This window comes from Anguilla anguilla, chromosome 14, assembly GCF_013347855.1.
Source record: "Anguilla anguilla isolate fAngAng1 chromosome 14, fAngAng1.pri, whole genome shotgun sequence".
Taxonomy (NCBI): Eukaryota; Metazoa; Chordata; class Actinopteri; order Anguilliformes; family Anguillidae; genus Anguilla; species Anguilla anguilla.
In genome coordinates, this window is record NC_049214.1 from 11,767,499 (window position 1) to 11,793,695 (window position 26,197).

The following is a 26,197-nucleotide window of genomic DNA, read 5'->3' on the forward strand; positions in this document are numbered from 1 at the left end:
GACACAAAAGCACACTATTATCCCCAGCACAGGGAAAAAGACACAAAACGCACACTACATCCCCAGCACAGGGAAAAAGACTCAAAACGCACACTACATCCCCAGCACAGGGAAAAAGACACAAAAGCACACTATTATCCCCAGCACAGGGAAAAAGACACAAAAGCACACTACATCCCCAGCACAGGGAAAAAGACACAAAACGCACACTACATCCCCAGCACAGGGAAAAAGACTCAAAACGCACACTACATCCCCAGCACAGGGAAAAAGACACAAAACGCACACTACATCCCCAGCACAGGGAAAAAGACTCAAAACGCACACTACATCCCCAGCACAGGGAAAAAGACTCAAAACGCACACTATTACCCCCAGCACAGGGAAAAAGACTCAAAACGCACACTACATCCCCAGCACAGGGAAAAAGACTCAAAACGCACACTACATCCCCAGCACAGGGAAAAAGACTCAAAACGCACACTACATCCCCAGCACAGGGAAAAAGACTCAAAATGCACACTACATCCCCAGCACAGGGAAAAATACTCAAAACACACACTACATCCCCAGCACAGGGAAAAAGACTCAAAACGCACACTACATCCCCAGCACAGGGAAAAAGATACAAAACGCACACTACATCCCCAGCACAGGGAAAAAGACTCAAAACGCACACTACATCCCCAGCACAGGGAAAAATACTCAAAACGCACACTATTACCCCCAGCACAGGGAAAAAGACTCAAAACGCACACTATTTCCCCCAGCACAGGGAAAAAGACTCAAAACGCACACCACATCCCCAGCACAGGGAAAAAGACTCAAAACGCACACTATTTCCCCCAGCACAGGGAAAAAGACTCAAAACGCACACTACATCCCCAGCACAGGGAAAAAGACTCAAAACGCACACTACATCCCCAGCACAGGGAAAAATACTCAAAACGCACACTATTACCCCCAGCACAGGGAAAAAGACTCAAAACGCACACTATTTCCCCCAGCACAGGGAAAAAGACTCAAAACGCACACTACATCCCTAGCACAGGGAAAAAGACACAAAACGCACACTACATCCCCAGCACAGGGAAAAAGACACAAAACGCACACTACATCCCCAGCACAGGGAAAAAGACTCAAAACGCACACTACATCCCCAGCACAGGGAAAAAGACTCAAAACGCACACTACATCCCCAGCACAGGGAAAAAGACTCAAAACGCACACTACATCCCCAGCACAGGGAAAAAGATACAAAACGCACACTATTTCCCCCAGCACAGGGAAAAAGATACAAAACGCACACTACATCCCCAGCACAGGGAAAAAGATACAAAACGCACACCATTATCCCCAGCACAGGGAAAAAGACTCAAAACACACACTACATCCCCAGCACAGGGAAAAAGACTCAAAACGCACACTACATCCCCAGCACAGGGAAAAAGACACAAAACGCACACTACATCCCCAGCACAGGGAAAAAGACTCAAAACGCATACTACATCCCCAGCACAGGGAAAAATACTCAAAACGCACACTACATCCCCAGCACAGGGAAAAAGACTCAAAACGCACACTATTACCCCCAGCACAGGGAAAAAGACTCAAAACGCACACTATTTCCCCCAGCACAGGGAAAAAGACTCAAAACGCACACCACATCCCCAGCACAGGGAAAAAGACTCAAAACGCACACTACATCCCCAGCACAGGGAAAAAGATACAAAACGCACACTACATCCCCAGCACAGGGAAAAAGACTCAAAACGCACACTAGGCTACATCCCCAGCACAGGGAAAAATACTCAAAACGCACACTATTACCCCCAGCACAGGGAAAAAGACTCAAAACGCACACTACATCCCCAGCACAGGGAAAAAGACTCAAAACGCACACTACATCCCCAGCACAGGGAAAAAGATACAAAACGCACACTACATCCCCAGCACAGGGAAAAAGACTCAAAACGCACACTACATCCCCAGCACAGGGAAAAAGACTCAAAACGCACACTACATCCCCAGCACAGGGAAAAAGACTCAAAACGCACACTACATCCCCAGCACAGGGAAAAAGATACAAGACACACACTACATCCCCAGCACAGGGAAAAAGATACAAGACGCACACTACATCCCCAGCACAGGGAAAAAGACTCAAAACGCACACTATTTCCCCCAGCATAGGGAAAAAGACACTCTTTGTTAACCAGAATGAAAGCCAAGTGTGTTTGCCCAATGTGTGCCAGGCGGGCTGGGAGAAAGACAAATGCTAAGAGACAGAATTAAAATGGAGGGAGAATACTATCCCACATCTCTAGAGAGATTATACAAAAATATTAAGATAGGGAAACCAAGTAGCCTAAATGTTGTAACACTCACTTTTGTGGGAATCATACCAGGAAATGCAGAGGGAGTCTTAAGTTTTCTCTTTTGTCAAAACAAGTACACATACCTTTTTCTCTCCAAGCTTGAAATAAAGTTCACAGCTTAAGATTACTTTTTTTAAATCACTAGGGAAAACCTCATACAAAACGTCAGGCTGTGTCTGTTATTTTCAAAATGTTCCACATGGAAACGTCATGAGAATAATTCAAGGCAGCGAGACGAAAGATGAAAAAACCATCCTCCATCTGTGAGCACTTCCCCGGGGGAATCTGAGGGGTAACCGGGGGCAACGTGCGTCCTCAAAGCGGTGGAGAAACTGAGCACCAGCAGCCCACCGCAGAGACGTCACGGCAACCGTTTCCCCAGGAGCTAAGTGAGCACAAAGAAGGCTTGCAGTGCGAAGGCACGGAGGAGGATCTGGGAGCAATTCGCTGTGGTGTGCAGTCCACCACGACACCCAAGGAAAGAGCAAATGTAGAGACTGCCTAGGAATCGCCCAGCATCTGCGCAACCGCAAGAGCTACAGTGTAGTTTATGATTCATTTTTGTACAGCTCAACATTATCATTTAAGATAGTCCTGCAAAAAAAATCCCCACTACAATAATATACCGCTGCAGACTTTTGTAAATAAACTCAAAAATGCATTCAACTCCCAGGTATAATAAATGTGGATACTTCTCAACTTCTCATTAATCTAACTGGAACATTTATTCATTTTCTCCACAGTTAGCCCACCACAACCAGGCACACATTTCAAAGGTTAGCCCTGAATTCAAAATAACATTTTGAGTTTGGCTGTGCCACATGGAGATGAGCGCTGACCAAACACAGTGAGGGAGCGTTGCTTCCCTTGCAGTGGAGCGGCATGGCCTGACCTCACTACACCTGTGAAGCACAAAGCTTCCTCCCAAAGCACCTCAGCACCTCAGTCAGGACGTGCCACTTGAGCCTGTCAAAACACGGACACAGCCTGCACCTCTGCTCTCCGCCTTCCTGTCTGAGTAAACTCCACCAGCTGGACAGCAGCAAAAAGAAATAAAATTACAGGCCACGTGTAGGCCTATACATAGGCTATATAATGGCAATCTAATAATGATCTGTGGGATAAATGATGCCCTCTGCCCTTGAATGTTTGTACAATTATTGCTAAAATATCAATTAAATCACAATTAGGCCACTGCACCAAATTTTATTTTAAAAAATTATTATGATTAAAACAATACAAAACCTAAAATCACGAGCAAGACAAAAGATTTGAGGACACAAAGCCATGTCCCCATAGGGTTTTATCATTATATATTGGTTGAATAAAAAAAAAATTTAATCAATAACCTGCATTATTTAATTTTGGGAGGTATAACAAAGAGCATAGCCATTAGCATGAATCCAAACAAAAGAAACACTGGCACAACTGCTGTCCAATCCCTTTGTTTCATGCCTGCCATCTAAAATCAAAGCAACCGAAGAAGCTAACAGACCTGCCCAGCAGCTCGCCAGGGTAGGGGGGCAGACTGGATGCCACTCCCCTGTGAGAGCGGGCCAAAAAGCAGGTAAAGGGGGGGTGGAGGCCCGGGCAAACACAGGCGCTTACATGAAGGGACTTTCCTCCCGGCAGACAGGAAGACAAGGGTTGCGATGAATAAACCATGCAGCGCCACTTGAAACAGGACAGCGGTGTAATTAATGATGGATGTGGCCGCCCGGCCTGCAGAAGGGAGGGGGTTCTCCTGCCCTATGCCATTACCACACCTCAGTGCATTCCCCAAGACTGACATCTTTCTTCTGTCACACCCTAAATCACCAATATTTTAATATTCATCTGCTCAGCATTTTAAAAAAGCTTTGTCTGGTGTCTGAACCTCTAGTTTTATACGGTGGGCCCTTAAGTCTAAATAAAACCCGACTAAGAGCTGAAGCCCACTTAGGGCGCTAACCAGCCCATACCTAAGCACGCCCTACCCCTAAATGTACCCTCAATCTGAATAATGCTTACTAAATAGAGATTTTTATTCAGGTGACAATTTCCTTATATAAAATAAGAAATAGAAATAAAAAACAACGACAGAAACTAGGACGCTGATTTTAAAATTCTGCAAAAAGATGATTTCATTGATGCATTCTCACCTTAAAAATCAGCTGGGCTTCTTAAACCCTGAGCTCAAAAGCGTCTTGGTCTCTGGTTGTTTTCCCTTCGTTATTGTCCATGCACTGAACAATGGTCCCACTTTGAGCCGTCTGGGGACTCCTTGGAGCATTTAAGAGATTTATGGTGTGCAAAATTAAAGCAGTGCGGTAAGTGAGCACCCAACTGAAGCACTGTTGTGCATCCTAGAGAAATAAGGCAAGCCTGTCGACTCTACTCTTCACTGGGGTGAATAGGAAAATACAGCACACATCCGCGGTTCTGGCAGACACGCATTCATGTCCAGTAAACTGTTACTAATACTAGAGATACAGAGCTACACGCAGTTGCGCGTTTGTTAAACATCGTTGGGCTGCGGACCTAATATTCGACAATTCTGTGTATTTTTATTTGTAAAGGTTGTCGAGCCTACTTTTTTTCGGGGGGGGGGGGGGCGGCGGCAACTAAACTGTAGGAAGAGTGGTTAGCACATTTACTTTTCTCTTCTAGAGGTGGGTGAAATAAAAACTGGATGTCTCAAGAGGAGTGACAAGTAATCTCGTGGTTTCAATGCAAAAAATGTGGGATATCATACCTTCTCCCAAGCCATCCCTTGATATCTTTGTACCTTGACATTACGTACACAAGACCTGAGGAGAAATTACCTAATCGATTAGCCTGATACCTGAGAGCGTCAAACAGTGCAATGAAACGAACAAAGTGGGGAATCGCGTCAACCAAGTTGCTGTGATTGGACAGAGAAAAGGGAAAATACTGAAGTGGAAACCATGTGCTGGGGGAAATAGCCAGCTCTGGCTATAACCCAGATACTGGAAATCTGTGCCAAGAATTCAGTCAAGCAGAACCAAACTGCTGTTCGCTCTAGAGTCTGGCGAAGGAGTAGCGCCGTCATATCTATGCATATTAAACGCCATTGTTCGCATTCACAAATAAATGACATAGGCTCTATGTATTTATTTAAAAGTTAGCCAGTTGTAGGTACTTACAGTTACATACACTGTATAACGCTTCATAAATAACTGCTTAAGAGAAATATGAATCAAAAATTAATTTGACGATTCATCCAAAGTAGCTCATCACGTTATATAACGACAAAATAGTGATAACCGGCGAATCGCACATAGTGTAAGTTTGTTGTCTAACTTGAGTAGCAGTTCAGCCGTCGCGGGCTGCCGTTAAGGGACAGATGGCTGATGGTAACTTGCTACACCAGGACACAGTGACAGTAATTGCAGGATGTGAATGTCTGAAACGCCAAGAAGGTGGGTTATCTGACACTTTCATAGACTGGTTAGCTAGTCACCCTGACAGCTCACCGAGACCGCTTTTTCAAAGCAAAGTCTTATTCGGCCACTTCTGTACGTTAACTAGCTAGCGAACTACAGCACGACGTTATGTGTCCAACCGCCCAGCTTGCTCGCTGAGTAAGTTGAACGCGATGCTTGGCTTCTGACAAGTTAACTTGCTAGCATTTGCAATCTAGACAGTAACCCAGCGATAAGGCTTGAAATAATGCAAATGTAGGTTAATCTTAAATGCTGAATGCATAAAAGTAGCAAGCTCGTTCGATAAAATAGTAACAGAAGGCATCTTCTTACCCCATCACTCTCTTCCATATCCCTCTCACTTTAGAGTGCCTGTTCTTGCTGTATCCACTGACAACAACTAGCACCTTTTAACGTTTCTCGTTTTTAGTGATATCACTCAGCTGACTAGCTAATTTCGCTCTCTCATCTCTCTATAGTTAAAGGTTCATTTCCAGGCTAAGCTAACGTTAAACAGTCATGGAAAAAAATATAACATCACCCTTCTTTAAAATAACCCTGCCCTGGCCTAAATTCAGTAGTAATGCAAGACATTCCTACTCTCTACCTTCAGTTCTGTCACTGCACGGAGGCGAATGGCTTGAATGAAGGCGTGACAGCTCCAGCTTCAGTTCTGCCTTCGAAATCGAACGGCGGAGAGACGCGAGACCCGAAGAGTGCGCAAAAATGGTCAAGCATAGTCAGCATCATTTTCCCGTTTCACCAACAACAGCTAAGAGCGAAAGTTCGCTCTCTTGGGGAAAGAATATATCACACAACTCACCAACGGTGCCTTTCAGTCAATTGCTAACCCGGAATCTCGCGTTCTGCCTCTCCCGCTGCTTTATTCGCTATACACCTTGACCTCCGCGTCTATCCTGACTTTTGTTTTCTGTTTTCCCAGCCCTCCCCCTCGAACGTCATGACACTTGGTACAGTCCTCTTTAAAAAGCTTCCGATTTGTGCTTTCGCCCAAAGGCCCATTTCGTGCGGGATGCAAATTTAACATCCCGCTTCCTAAAGGGGAATTATTTGCTGAATGGACTGAGTTTCGTTGTGGATATTAATTATTGTACAAGTTTTACTTCTTAAACGAAACCAGGGGAAAATGTAGCCGACATTAAGCTACACTATTCTGTACTGATGTACTAAAATCACGCATCCCTCTCTGAATTTTCTCAAATTTGATAAATTAATTGAAAACAAGTTTTACAAGCTGTTTTAACATTTTTTATTTGATACTAACATTTTGTTAGCATTAAAGCTAACGGAACCTATGGCCATTGTTTTGAGAATATCCCTGAAATTATCAGAAAATCGTGTTATGATTGATTTCAGTGTTCCGATTGGTATAATTACTAGGCTAGTAGGTCTAGATATTTCAGTCTACAACAGATTTATTTGTTCACATAGTGTACGAATAAAACCTACTGTAATATCAACGCTCTGTTTTCTTTCCTGTTCTATAAGCATTAGATGACCGCACCAAATTTCAGCCATGGCCTCAACAGTATAGGCTACCCCGTCAGGCACTTTATTCAATTTTCCAGTCAGAGTTCATTTCTGCTGGTTTGAAGATATGATACGTAAAGGAATTAATAATATAACCACAAAACTCGTCTTATTTAACGGTTAAAAGTAACTGCTAATTTAAGATATGCTGAACCAAGGAAGAATTAATTGGATAAGAATATATTTACATATAGGTGTTTCAGTAATGGTTTATTTAATGCACTACGCCCAAATAAAATATAGTTTACATAAAATATTCCTGACATGGGCACCTGACGCAGCAACGGTAACCAATAATTACACGCAGTAGTATCTAATCATAATCATTTGGCAGGGATAAATCTTTAAACTGTCCCCATACTCCAGCCCTCTCCTTTTGCCTCTCTCAAACGTGATTGTTATTTTGCTGTGTAAGCCTAAAATGAATGTCTATTTTATGTTCAGCTGCACAGCAAATTGCCAGGACACTAAATAGTCTTGTGAAACATGCAGGGTTCTGGATACAAGACCGAACACACTGGGGAAACGTTATAAAAGTAATCCGTCTTTACAAGGATATACATATTTCTACTGAGTTGTAGTGCCTGAATAAACAAGTGAAAGAGCGTAGCAATGTAAAAATAGTTTGTTACACATGCTGGCAGGAGTTCTGCTGAACATTCTCATTTTTGTCCATTTGACTGCCACTGTTGTTATGAAGCCCATATTTTTGGCCTGAGAGCAAAATGTTCTAAAGGCCATCATCTTGAAACAATTGTGGTTGCTACATGATGAATGTAATTGTGGAATTCGTAAGGGGGGAAATGGTTTCCTTTTCTTGCTTCATGAGAAATTTGATTCTGTTTTAATTATTGTACCTCAATTTCTCAAATGTATTTGTGCTTACCAGTATGATTGAGATAACATAAGTTATACCAAAGATTGGTATGATAGTGGACAAAACTCTTATGGACACAGTATCCTGCAATAACATAACATAATGATGAGAACAGGCCATTAAGTTCCACATGCTCGCCATTTTTCCTACTACTAAAGTGTACCTAGAGCTCAGTTTATCTACAAACTAGATAATATCTAGCACTGTATCAAGCCTGGTCTTGAAAACCCCGATAGTTTCTGCCTCTACTACATGATCTGCCAAGCTATTCCACTGAGTGACTACTCTCTGTGTGGAAAAAATACTTCCTAACGGCTGTGCGGAATGTACCCTTTGCTAATTTCCATTTATGCCACCTCATGCTACTAACAGTACTCAACCTGAAGAATCTCTTGTAGTTCACTTTTTTGATCCCTTTTAATTTAATTTAAAATTAATAAAAAAATATTTTAAAATCCCCAATCGAATCGCCCCTGAATCTCCTTTTACTAAGATTGCAGAGATAAGGCATCTTAAGTCTTTCCTCATAATTTTATCTTTCATACCAGGAACCAATTTGTTTTCCCTTCTTTGAACCTTTTCCAGAGCCTCTATATCTTTCTTGTCGTAATGGCTCCAAAACTTCACACAATACTGTAAGTGTATTCTGAAAAGGTATTGTACAAGATAAGTAAAACTTACTTGGGTTTATACTCAATACATTTGTCTGTATACCCCAGCATCCTGTTCGTCTTTTTTACTACTACACCACAGTGCCTAGAACCTGACAGGCTTTGATGACCTATTACTCCCAATTCTTTTTCAAATTGAGCACATTCCAGTTTTGTTCATCCCATAAAGTAGTCCCACCCTATGTTTTTGTTTCCCCATTTGCAGAACTTTACCTTTAGCTATCTTGAAGTTCATTTGCCAGATTTCCGCCCACTTCTGGGTTCTCTTTAAATGTTCTTGGATTACTTTAGCAGATTCCAAACTGTTAACTATACCTCCCAGTTTTGTATGATCTGCAAATTTAACTAATGTACTTCCAATGTCCCAGTCAAGATAATTTATATAAAAGAGGAAAAGCCGTGGTTTCAGTACTGATCCCAGTGGAACTCCGCCTCCCACTGTACCCTGCTCAGATAAGATCTCTCCTACTATTACTCTCTATGTTCTGCCTTGTAGCCAGTTCCAAACCAACTCTGAAATACCTCCTGTAATTCCTGCTGTCTTCATTCGGATAATGAGTCTCTCAAGTGTTACCTTATTAAATGCTTTTTGTAAATCTAAATATATAATATCGTAAGCCCCACTACAATCAAAACACTTGGTAGCTTCTTCAAAAAATGCCAAAATATTTGTCAGGCATGAATTTCCCTAGCAAAATCCACGCTGGCTACCCCTTAGGATGTTGTTATTTCCAATACATAATTCTAACTTGTCTCCAATGATAGATTCCAGTATTTTACATGTGATGCAAGTTAAACTGATAGGCCTGTAGTTTCCTGGATCAGCACAGTCCCCTTTCTTATATATTGGTATTATATTACCTTGTTTCCAGGCCTCCGGTATTTCTCCAGGTTCTAAAGACTGTCTAAAAATACCTGCCAGTGGTGTAAAGATGATCTCACGTAACTCCTTGAGTACCCCTGGGTATGTGCCTCAGGGTCTTATTTAGTTAATGTAATTTATTTAGTACTTCTTCATCCCCGATCGCAAAATCTGCAAAGTCATTCTGAGTACTGAATATGCCTTCCTGTCTACTAGTAACCTCCTCTCTGGTAAACTCTCGACAAAGTAACTATTTAAGACATCAGCAATATCCTTATTCTTATTCAGCAATGTTCTTTCGTTATTCTAAATTTTCTGATTCTGATTTTCATTTTCCTACTGCAGTATTGAAAAAAAACGTTTAGGATTATTGTTTTTGCATCTTGGACAATTTGCCTTTCATAGAACCTTTTATATATACACGTCATGCATGATCCAGGAAAGGAAAAAGCCAAATTCTGTACACCATTAATGATTTTTTTTAAATTCAGGAGCCTAATTGCAGCCATATGGTGAAGACCATGTGGGGATATCTATACACTTTTTACAGAGTAACATTTTTAAATGGTTACATGTGTTTTTACACTATTTTCTATTATTACTTAAAAATCATAAAAGTGCAATCAATACATTATCATATTATCATAAAATCCAATCAATGTATACTTCTTGAACAAATTTGTGGGCTTCATGTAAGTCATACAGGCAAGGTTATATGCAAATAATTTACCCCGTTGCATTTTTACATTTTTAAAATAAAAAATAAAGCCAAAGGGATGTGGTAGTCGGGAGCTGTGGGGAGGACCGTGTCCTGGAAGTTGCAGCTGGGGCTGCGGGTTCAAACCCCCCAGTGGCTCACGGCTATTCCACGCTTCAGCCAGGTTCTTTACCTTGATCACAGCTGTAAAACCATGCTGTGAAACTGTGAAGCATAATCACTGTTCGTTTCTCTCGGAGAAACCCGGAGCAGCCCTTGGACAAGCCTGCCTGCTAAGCAAGCGTATACAGCAACGCAACGTTCCTCGCTACCTGCTGGAACCTTCGGCTTAACGGCACTCTCAGAACAGTGACTTAGTGCAGGATCTCTCACCGCTGTGGAGCGCATGCCAGCGCCACACTCCAGGGTATATTCAGACTAAGCACTGTTATTACGCTGATCCCCCCCTAAACTGCTTTATTTTTACACCAACACATGTAAACCTTAATTAGATATTTACTACAAATTACAGTGTTAGATTGCTCCAAGACAGAAAGTCTCCTCTTTTCTTTCTGACAAAGCAATACTATGTGCAGCATGTATTCATTAAAGCGTGCAACCTGAAATTTGAACTCATTTTTATGAATGCATTTCTCTGTGCCAAATTTTTTTTCCTGTGATCTGATGAAACAAAAATTGGACAGTGAAAAATGTGCACCCAGTTATAGCTTTTGCAGGATTTTTCTTTATAAGTGTGGAATCTGCTAACCAATAACCCAACCCTGGCACGCAAAGAGGTCACTGAAGGTTTAAAGCTGAGCTGTATTAAAAGGAAGATTTAAAAAGGTCATATAATGTCTGCAAAAATGGCACAACAATGTTCCAGTTTTAAAGGTTTTTGAAATAAACTGCAACATGCATTTGACCTTCTCTCAGATGGCAGTTAACAAGACATACACAAACATATATATGAGGGAATTAGTTGTAAAACTACTGGTGAATACTTTTTCAATATAAGTGAGGGCCATTTGCATAAGGATATAAAGACATTTGGTTGTAAGACTCAACCGCATCCACAGCTCAGCCAAATGTACATAATTACACGAGTGATTTTTCTCAAGAAGGACTCAGATGGACATGAGAGAAGGCTGCAAGTGTTTGCTAGCAAGGGAAAAAACTTGAAGGGTTATTAGACAAGAAGGTGGAGATTCTGGGGCAAGGCCAATGTAAATGTAAGTTCTATAAGCAATGCATATACCTTATTCATACAGTGCTGAATAAGGACTTTATCCAGACTTGAGTGGCAACATGTAAGATTTTATATGACCACTTGATCCGCAGGACTAATTTATAAGCTCCCATGACAGGGCTCTCCTGGAAAGAGGGGGCTGAATGCCTGAAAATTATGCCTGAAATCCTGAAAATTATGGGAAACATGGGAATCAAGGGACTGCAGTAAGATAACAAGTTTTCTTAAATTATTTAATCATTACTTCAAACTAGGCACACTGTAAGATATGGAAATTGTACAGAATATTTAATCCAGCATGATAGACATGCAAAACCAATTTTGGTAGAAAAAAGAAAATAGAGATTTCTAATTAGTCCTTGACCAACAGTGATTAAAAAATAATATTTTCCCACCACAAGTTCTCATGTTGTATGTTCAGTAATATGGTATGTATATCATAAAACCATCATTAGGTAAAACAATGTATAATTAATGTTACAGAAAATCCAATACAATGTGTTTAAAAATAATTGATGGTGAAATAATGAATACTATAAGAAGAAGACATATGAGTAAAGTGTTCTTTGATTGGAATTGAGTGCTCTACACTGAAATTAGTCAATTTTTTAAAAGGTTTTCCAACAGTGAGTTTGAAAGTCTGACACTAGGGGGTGATCCAATTCCAGTTTGTAACACCCCACCCCCCTCCTTCCCTTCTCATGTGAAAGGTATTTACCCTCCGAAATGAGAATCATTTCACAACCAGCCAGTAACCTATGCTAAAAAGAGCTTAATGGAAGGTCTGCTTTCAATGAAAGATCTGGAGATTGAAAAAGCATTGTTCTATTTATAGTTCTTGTGGTATCATTATAATTTGTGCCAATGCGGATCCCTTACTTTGTGATGTATATATTATACTGAGGTTCCTCAGGCAAACTTTGATCAACATTACAACATTCATTACATAGAATTTCACAATCCCACAGTCCAGAGTCCTTTGCAGAGCACTCCACACTGCTAATCTCGAACATGTTAATGTGCAGTTACCCGTGTGTCATTTGCATGCAGAAAACTGCTCTTCTAAGATTCAGTACATAAGATATATTACAATGTTCAGAGAACACTCTCATTCTCTAAACATTGACTGTGTTGGTAAAACATCAGAGAAACGGCCAGCCTAAATTTTCAGTAAAAGCATGGTTTTGGGATTCAATACCCTATCACTTAAGTCAGTCAGTGAAATTCAGTCTAGATCACCTCTGTATTTAGTTTGATCACATTAGTGTGACAAACAATCCTGTTGAGATCAAGCTAACATGTTAAATGCTGTTTTAAGAAATAAACGTCTGCAGTGCACATTTATTGATGTGCAGTAGCAGTTTTAAAACAACTTAATTATGAAGAGAACAGGAGCAAATGCACCATGCAGAGGGTTGTTGATATTTTTTCTCTTAGAACACATTTTAAAATACAACATATTTTTCAGATCAGAGCAAGTGGTTTTTGATCTTTGATGTTTCAAAAGTGTGACATTATGTTGGCATTACAGCCAATTGAATTCACAAAGGGCACCTTTTTTTTCTTCTTAACCATGACCAAACTGAATGTTTACCTATGGATGCAGTAATGTAAATAAGTAATGTAGATCACTTCTAAAGAATGGAAAGGAGCCAATATGACTCCATTGGTAAACAAATATGCTCTCTTTATCCAGACAAATTTGTCTAGATGATTATTTGAAGACAAAATTAGAACTGCTTAAAAATGTACAGTTCCTTACTGTACATTACAGAGCTAACTTTGTTCCTGTTGGGCAGAATTGCATTGGTGCTATAGTAGCTATTTGCCCTGCACTGATTTTGCTAAGTTATGTTGAGCTGAATGTTACTGATTGAAATCAGTGCACTGCACCATAAACAGAGCCCCAGGACGGAAAGGGGAGACTTCCGATTGGTCGGAGAAGGCCCCATGTTGGAATAGATGCTGTGGATGAAATCCTCTTTGGTCCATTTAGCTGGAGGAATGAGGGAGACAAGCTCCGGATAACTCCCATCAGCAATCGCTCCATCAGGGTGGGGGTTACACAGGCCTCACCCACTCTGTGTGGTCACTTCTGACACAACTATTTGTTTATCTACGCACACACTGGCAAACCAAATCTCCATTCCTCTTAAATGAATCTGACTGCAAATTTGGAATATCAGACAACACAATTTACAGTAGCCTATATCTGACATTCTCCTCTGACCTCAAGAATTACAACATTTGTCTACCAGCTATAATAAATACATTTTAGACATGCTTAGGTGTATATTATTTATTGAATATACATTAAACAAAATAGCCTAAGTTTTGAATCCTCTAACCACACTGGTATTGTCTTATGTCTTCATAAAACAGTAACATCATTTCCAGCAACTGCTAAAGTTCATGGGAATAAAAAATGAGTTCACAAACAAAACATCCTTTGAAGGAAGCAGGAGTAAATATTTTCACTAACCGACCACGCAACAAGCACAGCACTTCACCCAACCAGAAACAAGAAATGTGCATAACGGCGCAAGCTACGGCACCACCAACAAACAGAGAAAGCTGAAGCACAGACTCACCTTCTGAGCTGCCGAAGGGGCAAGGTGGGGTGAGGGACCGTCCGTGGCGATGGGCAAAGGCTCTGCTGAATCCGTAGCAGAAGGTTTAGCAGCAGATTCGGCTGCAACAGAGCTCTGAGGGCCGGGTGATGACATGCTGGAGCTCATGACCACTTTCGTTTTGTGAAGGTCTCCTGGTATCTTTGCGGATCTCTCTATGACGGCCGAGTGAAAGGTTTTGCTCTCTGCGCTCCTGCAGACGGCTGGTGCTTTCGCACTGCTCTGCTTGCTGCTCTCCTCGCTGCTCTGCGCAGTATCTGCCCCAGTGCCATGGGCAGGGGGGCACCCCACACTGACAGCAGGGGCTGAGTAAACGCACTGCGAGGGGCTGCCAGCGGCTTCCTTCTCTAATCCAGAGCCGGGAGTGTTGTGGGACGCTTCGGATTCCCCGGCTGGGTGAAGGAAGCTCGCTCTCCCCCGGGTGCCGGGTTGGGAGGGAGCTGCTGGGGAGGTGACCCCCATCTCAGCTGCCAGGGGCCCTGTCTCCCCGCTCATGGATTCTGGGGTGTCTTGGCGCAGAATCCAAACGGGTGTCTCAAGGAGGGGGTTCCCCACGTCTTCACAGCCAACGTCCGATCTCTCTGCTTTCAAATGTGAGCTCTCCTGATTCTGAGGGTCTCCTGCGACCGGTGCGGCATCCCCCCCAGTGGGAGTTGCAGAGGGGTGAAAGCCAGACTCCGGGGTACCCTCTCTGCTCCAGTCGTTGACGGTGCCCGTATGAAGTCTGGGCTCATTTAAAGGCGAACTCTTTGTGGGGTTGCCATGGTGGAGAGACTCAGCATCACTTGCTGGGCTGGGAGAGAGTCCTTCCTCTCCGGTGTCTGAGCGGGCAGTGTCTGCAGGGCGTGGCGGCCCACAGGCCTTGGAGGGTGACTGCAGTTGGATGAAGAGGAAGGAAGTCTTGACCTGATGATGATCGCCCATTTCCTCTACGGGAGGGTAATCTCTCGGAGCGCCGCAGGGCAAGGACGGGCGATGGCTAGCAGAGCTCACAGAGGGGAGGAGTTCCTGAGTCCATCACCGATACTGTCCCCATCGAGCTGTCGAGTGAGAGGGAAAATATATTAAAGCCCCACAGGGACGACATCATACTGTACTACAGTCTTAAAATCAGTGCCGTTTAGTTATGCTGTAATCATAAGCTGTGCTAATTGAAATAAATTAAATTCAGTTTTACAGGAAAATTGGATGTTGCCATTTGGGTGCTCATTTGCAACGCTCATGGTATGGCTGCCCAAAAAGTTAGACTAAGGGGTTGACCACAGACATGCGCATTCATAAATCCATCCTGATCAATTTGCTTGTCATTTGTTAGCAGGAAAGTCAAATAAATTTTCTTTATGAGCAGACAGAATCAGATTTACAGCAAAGTACATTAATGTCTGTAATCCAATTTTGGTACTTTCACTGAGATGGCTGCCTGGCTGGAGGCACTGATAGATGTATGAATATCTATCAACGAATGGAAGTATAACTGAATGATTAATTCAATGACTCAGTAATTATTGCATGCAAGAAAATGTTTAATGGACTAGTCTACGGTTGAATGAATGTCATGAAAGTTGGATGAAAGGATGAACTAAAGGGTGAAAGGGTAGAGCAATGGATGACTGGATGAACTGATAGATGAAAGAGAGAAAGGGTGGAGGAAAGCCAGATTGATAAATGGATTCCACGGCGGATGAACGCAGACAGCTTGATGACTGGATGCACTGATGGATGGCGAATGGTCTCACGGAAAATTGATGGCCTTACTGACTTTGCTGCTGTTACTCACAGAGATTCCTCTCTTTTAGAAAAGGAGAAAACATTAACACCTCCCACCTCTCCAGCTCCGCACTCCTCCCCTTCTCCCCCTGATTCACACAGCTGTGCTTCTCTGCATCTGAAGCCAAGTGATTTGTCCGTAACCATGGAGCAGAAGGGTCCACAGTTCAGGCAAAAAAAAAACAACAACTCCTGTCATTTTGAAAATGACACTCCCATCCTCATGATTCTGCCTGCTCTCACTGCTGCCATTTTCCCTAACGCACAGCAAAACGCACAGCAGAGAACTAAAACTCAGGGGGGGGACATGCCATCGAGCATGGATTACTGTAGGAACAAATTAGAGATAATGTATTCCTCTGAAGAGACAGCTGTGCATCGGTCACATCTAAAGTGGCAAATGGTCTGAACCTTCTAAATAGAGTCACCAGTTTTTCCAAAGCGGTTTTCCCAGCTGTATTTCAGTCATCCCTCAGCATGAGGCCATAGAGTCTTCTATGATTGCACATGTTAGACAGTTATCACATTATGCCTGCCCAGTCTTCGACATTGGTAAGTCAATTGCCACTTAAAGAAAATTGACAGTAATGTTTACTGTAATATGCTACATTCAGTATGGTTTTTAGAACCATGTACATTTGGCAATAACATATTTAAGGTACTTGTCTTTTCTTTTTTTTTTCTTTTTTTTCTGGAAAGCATCCTGCATGCATAAAAAATGCATGCACAACAATGATAAAGGTTATTCATAATATTCTGGTAGTTTTCAGTAGGAGAAGGCTAGTAAAAAATGTTTTATAAATTACAACATATGAACTGAAATTAAATGAAAGTGTAAGGTTTAAACTTTGTGATTGAAATTAAGCATGGTCATTTTTTGAATATGCTTGGTGTAAATAGGGTTGGAACTTTCTTTTTTTTTTCAAACATAGCTCAAATTATATGACAAAAGCCTCACTGAGAAGATCTGTTGACTTGAGAGTGGCAGTGGTACGGTGGGGCAGTGGATAGCCCTGTTGCCTCACAGCAAGAAGGTCCCAGGTTCGATGGATTGGCGACCTGTCCAGGGTATATTCCTACCTCTGACCCAATGCATCCTGGGACAGACACCAGCCCCCCATAACCCTGACCACGAATAAGCAGGATGGATGGACAGATGGATGGGATGGGAAGAGAGTGGATGAATCACTAAAAGATTGAACAATTAAAAATGAACACCAATCACTGGCTCTGCAGAAGCAAGGCACAAAGAGTAAATAGCCAATGCATCTCATGATTTATAAAAGCTAATGACCCTTCTTATAAGTGCAGAAAACACTGATTTAGCAGTGTTGGTCAGATATTACATCATCCAACTGTAAGGTTAGACAAACTGGCGGCAGGAGAGAAAAAGGAACCATAAATGATGTTAAACCTTGTGACATTATTGCTAAACATTCTTGTTCGTCCTTTTCAGAAGGAAGCGATGTTTCATGTAACAGAGAACATGGCTCCCTCCCCCATTTTACTTTCCTGGGTAAGTATAAAAATCCTTACCACAGCTTTCAACCAGAAACGCGTGTGTTGGGGAGGGAGTTGGCTGGAGGACTGTCTGAACCGCAAATTCACCTTGACTACAACCGGGATGGAAAAACATGCCAGATTTGTATCAAATCCCTGCATTCAAACCTTTTCCACTGACAACCACCGACAGGAAATACTCTGGCCACAGTGGCTCAGAGACGGGGTGGTGGCTCAACATGCTCACGTGCTGAAATAGGAGAAATGTGCAATCTGACAGCTGAACCGGCACTTTCCGAATGAATTCCGGCCCGTGTGGGGAGGGGGGGAGGGGGGTTGGGGGTGCTGGCACTAGTCTGTCCCCGTACGTCTAACGCTGGGCCGCAGAGGCCTTTCCTCTGCTCGGCAGAGCGGGACCAGAGCGCCGTGGAAGACGGCCAGCTGAATCCCCAGCACCGTCATTACCCTGGAGCCGAGGCTTCGGGGACGTGCTTAATACCAGTCTGAGGTGGGACCCGTCTAACGCAGCGGTCAAACTCCGTGAGCCCACGTACCGAAAAGACAAAGAAAGACTACAATGCTAATGTGGGAGCAAGGAACTTTGGGAGCTCTGCGGATGACCTTGCCTCCTGTGGCTGGGGAGTTTGAACTGTCAAGCGACAGTGTCCTAGCGCATCGCAAAAAACAACAATTTGATTACAGAGCTGACAAGAATAGACTGTTTTTTTAACATTCGTCAGCAGCCAAATGTATTCATAGCCTTCATGGATTCCAGACATCCATCTTCACAGCAGTTGTACTTGGACAGACCAGTGTGGTGACATTTCCCTGCGTTTTAAGAGTAATGCCTAATTAACAGATCATCTTTCTTGGAAATGACTCTGAGTAAGTCTACAATGGAAACCTAAAATCTACTGAAAAAAACTTTAAGACCGCACTATCTTGCTGAGCATGCAGAACAACCTATTTTTTACAACCACATCCAACAAAACTATTTGACATGTTAAGAGTGTGTCTGTTCTTGCAGACTTCTTGCATCCGTCACTGGCCACAGCAGCCCCAAATTACCGAAGCCATGTAATCAAAATCAGAAGTAACGACTGCTTTTTTTCTCCAGGCAAGTTAAAGTGTGTCTGTAAACAGTTTGATTTGTTTGATTTATTTACAAGGCGCGTGTGAATGCTCCAAACTGTCACTTTAAGCTGTGCCTGTTTACTGAAGCCAAGCACAGCAGGAAATTATGTCATCATGTTACCAGGGTACATTTTCTTTTTTGTTTTTGAGCGGTTCCAGTCACCTCTACCTCATTCGTCATGAAAAACTATAGCTACCCTGATGGTTTAACTAGCAATGAAAGCATTGTCTCATTGGGCCAGTGATGTGGGCAGGACAACCAAGAATAAGCTAAGAAAGCAGCTGTTACAGCAATAAAAACGGGCCACCCTGTATGTAACCAAGGTGGCTCTTTTTTCTCAGCAAACGAGAGAGGTAGGGGGGGGGTCATTTAGAATTGAAAGCAGTAATTCCAAAAACATATTGGAACAATGCAGATCTTTTATGGAAGAAAATGCAAACAAGGTCACTCAAAGGTTTCCTGTTCTATTCATTGACTAGAGAAGTGAAAAAGCTTAGTGCTCTGACAGTGTGCATTTTATTCAGAGTACATGTACATATGATACATATGTACATATGATTTTTGAGATTAGAGTTGAATTAACACTGAGAATTTTACTGTGCTGAAACCTGAAATTATTATTATTATTTTTTGCAGTGTCATTAAAGCACTTTTTTTGCATGCAGTGGTCTAAGGCTCATAAACCAACAGCCACAACAAACGCAATAAAGCTGCTAATATTATGCATCATGGTATTCGCTGTGTAATCCAGCACAATGCTTCATACAATGGCATTCAAACAAAATACTAGTACCAAGCAAGGAAAAGTGGCAAGGCCGCATTGGACGGAAGCACTTTGGATGCTGCGGCGCTGATAAAATGAGAGACATGGTGGTGCCATTCATGGTCTGCCATGCCAAATAGTTAAAGGGAGGATAAAAGGGAGAGAGTGGGGTGCGTTTACACAATCCAGCCCACAGCTCATGGCCTCGTCCCAGCAGTGGGGAGTTTCTGTCCCGAAACAACACTCCCTTTATTGGAGCCTTTCTGCAGGAAGTCAGGAGGGTTCCTGCAGTCAGAAGTTGATGGGAGTTTTATTTGCATGCACCGCTGTGAGGAGAGGTGCACACACTGGGCTGGACACTACGCCGCCTCAGACCTCGCCTCACATTCAAACAGACAAAAAGCCATTTAGCTAATAGGGTTATTCATTTGCGCCTGTGTTCATGCATATATGCATATGCTGGGTACAAAAAGAAATATGGAAATTATGGAGGAAAGTATAGATAAGAACAACCAATAAAGATTTACACGAGTTACACCCTGAGTAGTAAGACATCTCCCTCCCGACTGAGACAAGATATGTGTGTGTGTATACATATACACACAGCTGTCAGCTTTAATTATTTGAGGGTACTTATATCCATATTGTGTGATCCATTAGGAATTACAGCCCTTTTTTTAACATAGAACCCCCATTTTAGAACAGCAAAAGTAATTGCTCCATTAGCTGTTCAGCTGTTTCTTGGCCATAATTTGTTCATGCAAAAGAAAGCTAACAAAATATATCACAGGAGGTTGTTTTTCTTTTTTTTTGGTTGTCAAAAGAAATTGAACCTAACCGTGTTTAGGACTTATAAATCATCTGTGGCCCAACATCATTCATCTTTAAATGATGTTTTACATATGATGATTATTATGCTCTCATACTCGGTTTCTTAATAATTGTGGTCAGTGAAATTAGGCTTTATTTGAAATTAATTAAAAGTTGCTAACTATGAAGAGTTTCCTTGCAGCCATACATATAAAATTAAACAACTTCCCTACCCTACAACTGTAAGTTGTGCAATGATGCATGCAACCACCCAGACTCTAAATCGTTTGACGTGTTCGTTAAATAAATTCCTTTGACTAGTATGTCATATAAAGGAGTCACTCTTGGACAGCCTGTAAAACGTTTCGCTCGGCGTGTAAATGCAGGTTTGCGTGGCCAATCGGTCAACTGTACTGCTTCAATTAACACCTCCAGAGCGAACCTCGAATGAGGAGGACTCGTGCGCTCAGATTGGAGAAACCTCAGCGATGCGATGGTATACATTTACATTAATGGTAACTCTCCAAATACGGTGGTCTGCTAACAAAAAAGTTATCGTCTTACTATCCATCAGTTCCCCGTGCAGGTCAATGAATTAAGGTACTTACCATGTCACAAAAATGACACGTAAAAATCCGCAGATGTTCTGTTTGTCAGGGTATATCGTCAGAGTTCACCTAAGCTAACGAAATGCGCTCTCGAAGCGCTATCAAGTCCTTTCCGGGGAGCTCCACGCTACGACAGATGCTGTATAAATCTGCAAACTCAGGCAAACGCATCCAGGCGGTGGTTTATTTTCACGTGTGTGCAAGATAGATTATTTCCGAACGCTCCTTAGCCGGGATGTTGCTGGGGTACCTCTCCGTGCTTGGAAAGCTGCAGGCGCGCGCAGGGGTCCCCGCCGTTGTTCATTAACGGCTCCCGGTCCTTTGCCATTTCCTCATTCATTCGTTCCACATGTGGCTGGAGCCAAGAGTTTTCTGGCTTGCTCTGAACTGGGGGTCTCAGAGTCCTCACTTAGCATTGCAGCCCTGTCGGTTAACAGGAAGAGATATCTTAACTGGTACTTTTTAAACACCCTCAGCCTCCCATTACACATTGTGACTGACCACAGTGGCAACCAAAAGCCAGTCAAATGATCAGTCTCTCTTCCTCTGTCGGCCTTGTTCTCTTTTTCTAAAGACAACGTCTTTATATGTCTTGAAAATGTCATGGGATCAAACTGAAAGTTTAGCCACCTGCATGGTGTTGGGAAATAATGAGCTTCTCTTTAGTGTTTATTTGTATTGTATGTCTGTTTTCAAAGATGTCAGTTGTAAGGAGATACTGACTTAGCATTACCCTTTTCATGCCCCTGAAAAATAGCCTGTTTGCTTGAGATCTACTGCAGCAATGAACCATATAATTAAGATGATGGGACTTGGTTCCAGCAGATTGCCCTTGGAAATATCATCACATTACATTAGCTACTTGATGCATGAACACACATGGTGTGCATGAGTGACCTACTCTAGATAAGTCTGCTCATCTTTGTGCAGTGCCATAATCAGAGCACTTATCATTGTTATTCAACACTTTATACAGAAAGGAACATTCATAAATTGCAACTTTATCAATAGTTACATGGTATTGGCCTGTGATCAGCATATAGTTATGTATAATTTAAAATAGTAATTCTCAAGAGATGTAAAGACTATTTTTAGTGATTAAAAATTTATATCATTTTGTTGTTGCTGCATATTCAAGAACATAACTAATCCAGAGTGAAGAGAAATAAAGTATAAGGGTCTAAGATGTCAGGCTCCAGATAGCAGTGCAGTTAGACATTAGGTACATTTGGCAAATGTGGAAACAGGTGGGCTGGGCACCTCTCAGGCAGGTATTAATCACGTGTCAGTACCATGCTGGTGTTCTGAAAAATAGTCCTACCTGCTCAGGATGACCTATCTGATGCACACACAAAAAATGGTTGGATTAGTCTGTGGGGAAAAAGTAGTACTCCTCAGAATATGGTACCATGATTGAAACGTCTGTTGACATTGTTATTTAACAGAGAGCTCAAAGACAGTCATTAAAATGGAATGTACTTTGCGATCAAAGTGAAAATTCCCGTACGACTTGCGGAAGCTCAGGCAGCAGCACTTCCGCAGACTTGTGTCTGCATGAGCCTCGCTGGTGAACTGCAGTGTGATGTAACATGTTTCAGAGGAGAGCACCTGTTTTGCTCTCTTGAAGCATCAATGGCAATTAAATCAGCAGAATGGAAATAGCCTTTCTTGCATAAAGCTTACATTCCCAAAGTTATATATGGTGCGACAATACTGTACCATTTATAAGTGAGATTGTGTCCAACCATTCCTCTGTTTGTTTGGTGGCTTTACGGTTATCTTTATATCTTTATCTCAAAAATAAAAACAATAACTTAACTACATAAAAGTGTGTAGATGCATTGTGTCCTTTATTTTTATTTTCTATTTATGATTTTGATTTTATTTTCTATTTTGGAAAATAAAAGCTATTTCAGATTTTTGTGTTTTGTGTGTGTATCTCTTTAAAGAAAGTTTCCACTTACAGCCCCAGTTGGAGAAATTAGAAAGGATCTCCTTCCTGGGTTTGTTTCCCTAGAAACTATTCATCCATACTGGCAGCTCAAACTGAGCTCATTAACCATTACGCTGCTGCCTGTGGTCCAGCTTCCTGAGTACAGTACCATACCCACACACTGCCTAGTCTTCTTATCCTGATAAATTGGGGTTCACGCATTATGCCCCAAACTACAGTAGCAGCAGTGGTGTGATGGCTCCACTATGGATTCAACTTCTGTTGCTTTAAAGGATTCTACACATTATAAAATACAGTGTAGTATATGTTTAATGTGACAACTTTTGAGCAAATACATTTGAGGGTGAGCTTATAAAGGTGCATAATCCTTGATTACTGCCTTCGGAAAACACACCATACAGTACACTTTTGCTCCCCTTTGTGTACAAAAGAGTGAAAAACATGTCAAATTAGATTTTTAATTACTTGTGGGCTGTAGTGAAGTGTAGTGGCAAAATAGCTGAACAAACCCTTGTGCTAAGGATATGCAGAGATAAACAGGTCTGTCTGGGTTCACAAGACACAATAGCAAGGACCTTTAACACTGTAAAGATAATAAATATACTACAGACAGAGCAGCCCTGTAGGATTTGAGTTTTAGATCCCTGGTCTAGATTATCTAGCACCATGTCAAGCCTGGTCCAACATAGCCAAGGATCTGTTCCTCTATGACATACCTTGACAAGATATTCTGTTTTACAACTCTGTGTGTGTGTGTGTGTGGGGGTGGGGGGGTGGGGGGGGGGGGGGGCGGTCATCCTGAATCACACTTCATGTCATATCATTTCTTTTAGAAATATTTGTTTCAAGGTCAGAGTCTATTACACCTACAAAAGGAAATCATTATCTGTAAGAGTGTTTCTGCCTTGGAGCTTTTGCAAAACTCTGATTATCCTCTGGAATAAACACTGTGATTGATGGAGACTTGAGTGTAGTGTGCATTTCATGGTTATACAGATGTTTCAAGACACACCAGGTCTTTTGATGTGATGATGGGCACATAGTGTTTGACATGGCATATTGGATGTAATACTGTTGATTGGATGTTTTAGAAGAAGAGAGAAGAGTCATGAGAAGAGTTATTAACCACTGATTTAAACTTCAGTATAAACTGGACAGCATGTGTCTTCTCAAAATAGAAAAATGATCTTTATAAATGTTTTGACGCTACTAAACCCGGTGAGTTGGTGTCTTAATAGGTTTTGCTCTGAATCCAGGGTAGAAATGAGTCTCTTAGAAGAATGATAGATTTTTTTCGTCTAGAGGTTTTGAAAACCAGGACAAGATCTTTCAAAATGAATTTTCTACTCTTATGAGGTCAATGCTAATTAGACACAGTGTTCCTAAAAATAAAGAAATAGGTCACCGTGTGTCACATGAATCACATTGCTTCTCTGAGGGGGGACCTAAATTCGTATTTCCTCACGTCTAAACTGGCAAAATGTCTTTGAAATAGATGAAGAATGGGCAATCCTGTTGAAGCTACAGAAACATACTTCAGATCATATCTGAAATGTTATAATAGTTAATAATAATATCATAATAATGACAATAAAATCGATATTGAGGGTCCCCACAACTTGGGAAAAAGCTTGTCTTAAAACATAACTATCAACAGACATGGTCTTAGAGAAGCAGAAAATCATCTCATACTTGTATGGAATGATTATTCAGTCAAGGGGAGGGGGAGAGTCAATAAATCATTTCATTTCTATGTAAGTATACAAATGCTTCCTTTCTACAAGGGTATCACCACACACTGGCAGAACCTTTATCCTTACATAAGTTAAAGACAATCATAAGGGGGTCAATTTTATGAAAAATACACCTGCTTGAATTTAACTTGCAGGAACAAGTGTGCACTCTGACCGCGCATTTGATCCTGCTGAGGGAAATTCCAGAAAGAAATTCCAGCGGTTATACCATGCAGTGTGAATTCCTGGATCACACAGAGGTCACTTCATAATACAAGATCAACGCGTGAGAGAGGGTGCAGTGTGTGGGGGAGTGAGAGAGTGTGCAGTGTGCTGGGGTGAGAGAGAAAGTGCATTGTGGAAAAGGTACAGAGTGGAAGAGCTGTGGTGTGTTGGGAATATTGTAGTTTGATGGGGCAGGGGCTGTGGAGCAGGAAAAGGACAGCAGGTGTTGAATGGTGCCTTAGAGTCAGGCACTCTCCTTACCTGTGTGCAGTATGTACAATCCTCTGCTTTATGACTGGACACCCAAACAACAGGTAGTGTAAAGAGATTCCCCAAAGAATTTTCTCCACAGTAACAACAACAGCAGAGCTGCAAGCTACTCTGGATTTGGGTGTCTGCTAAAAAAAAAAAAGGAACAATTACTCTGATGCGGCATGAAGCATGAAATGCACAGCACACGAGAAATTCATTAAACCTTGTGTACAAGACAGGTCAAACCCACAGAGACCCTAAACACTACACGACCATGAGGACACGAGTCCCACAGACCAGGGGAGAGAGCTGGGCCTGGGGAGGGTGTTTCTCCATGGTAACAGAATGAGGGGAGCGAGGGGGCTGGTTTTGGCGGTGTGAAGAAGGTGGGGTGTTAGGAGGTTTGGGCAAGTTAATGAGTTGAGGACGATGATTTATGGAATGTGATATACTGGAATTGCATTAAAACAATCATTTCAGCAAACCTGACAGGCTTGGAGGGGGAGGGGGGCGGTCCCAGATGTTGCCCCCCTGCCAGAGGTGGGCCTAATTGCAGCGCAGGGCGTTTGAGGGGGAATTCCAGTGAAAACAGAGAGAGAGGGGCTGAAAGGCTCTTTGTTCCCCACACATGAGATGTGCGGTGGAGGAGTGTGTTGAGATCCCTGCCATGCTCTCAGCAGGAGATGTCCTCTGCCTGTCCTAGTGGTGGACATGAAGGCAGTAATGACCACTTACTTCTCACAGAAAGAGCAGGGACTTCAGCCCTTTGCCTTCGCGATATAGCCCCACGTGATTACAGGGGCTCAGGAAATACACTCGCACCCAACACCCGAAGAAGCACACAGAATACGTTTGTGAAAGTGTGGGGGGGGGGGTGGCTGTATGGCCTGGCCGGTCATTCAAAAATAATTACATTTTAGAAGGAGCATATCTTTTCTTGCTAAATGCCTCTCTGGTTTTTAGGGTTTTGTCACCTGGGCTTCACATGCAGGGACGGCAGACGTGTGCCCCACGGTACAATGCAAGTTGACTCCAGAGTGTATTCAGCCTTTGTGAAAATCCACTGGGTCGAAACGGACTTGACACAGAGTGCATTTGCAAGCAGTGTTA

General features: G+C 42.2%; 1 protein-coding gene across 2 annotated transcripts in view; it reads right to left on the reverse strand.

Moving 5' to 3' along the window:
• psd3l (pleckstrin and Sec7 domain containing 3, like) overlaps nt 1-21,465 on the reverse strand; it is a 153,958-nt gene extending 132,493 nt beyond the window's left edge. Inside the window, exons 1-2 of one of the 2 annotated variants that reach the window (XM_035392101.1) lie at nt 20,924-21,465; nt 14,302-15,380 (exon numbers count right to left, since the gene is read on the reverse strand). In XM_035392101.1, the coding sequence (XP_035247992.1) occupies nt 14,302-15,264 (963 nt within the window). In that variant the 5' untranslated portion in view covers nt 15,265-15,380; nt 20,924-21,465. The remainder of the gene's footprint in view (nt 1-14,301; nt 15,381-20,923) is intronic. The other variant, XM_035392102.1, reaches the window with a different exon arrangement.
• Nucleotides 21,466-26,197: the final 4,732 nt, after the last annotated feature.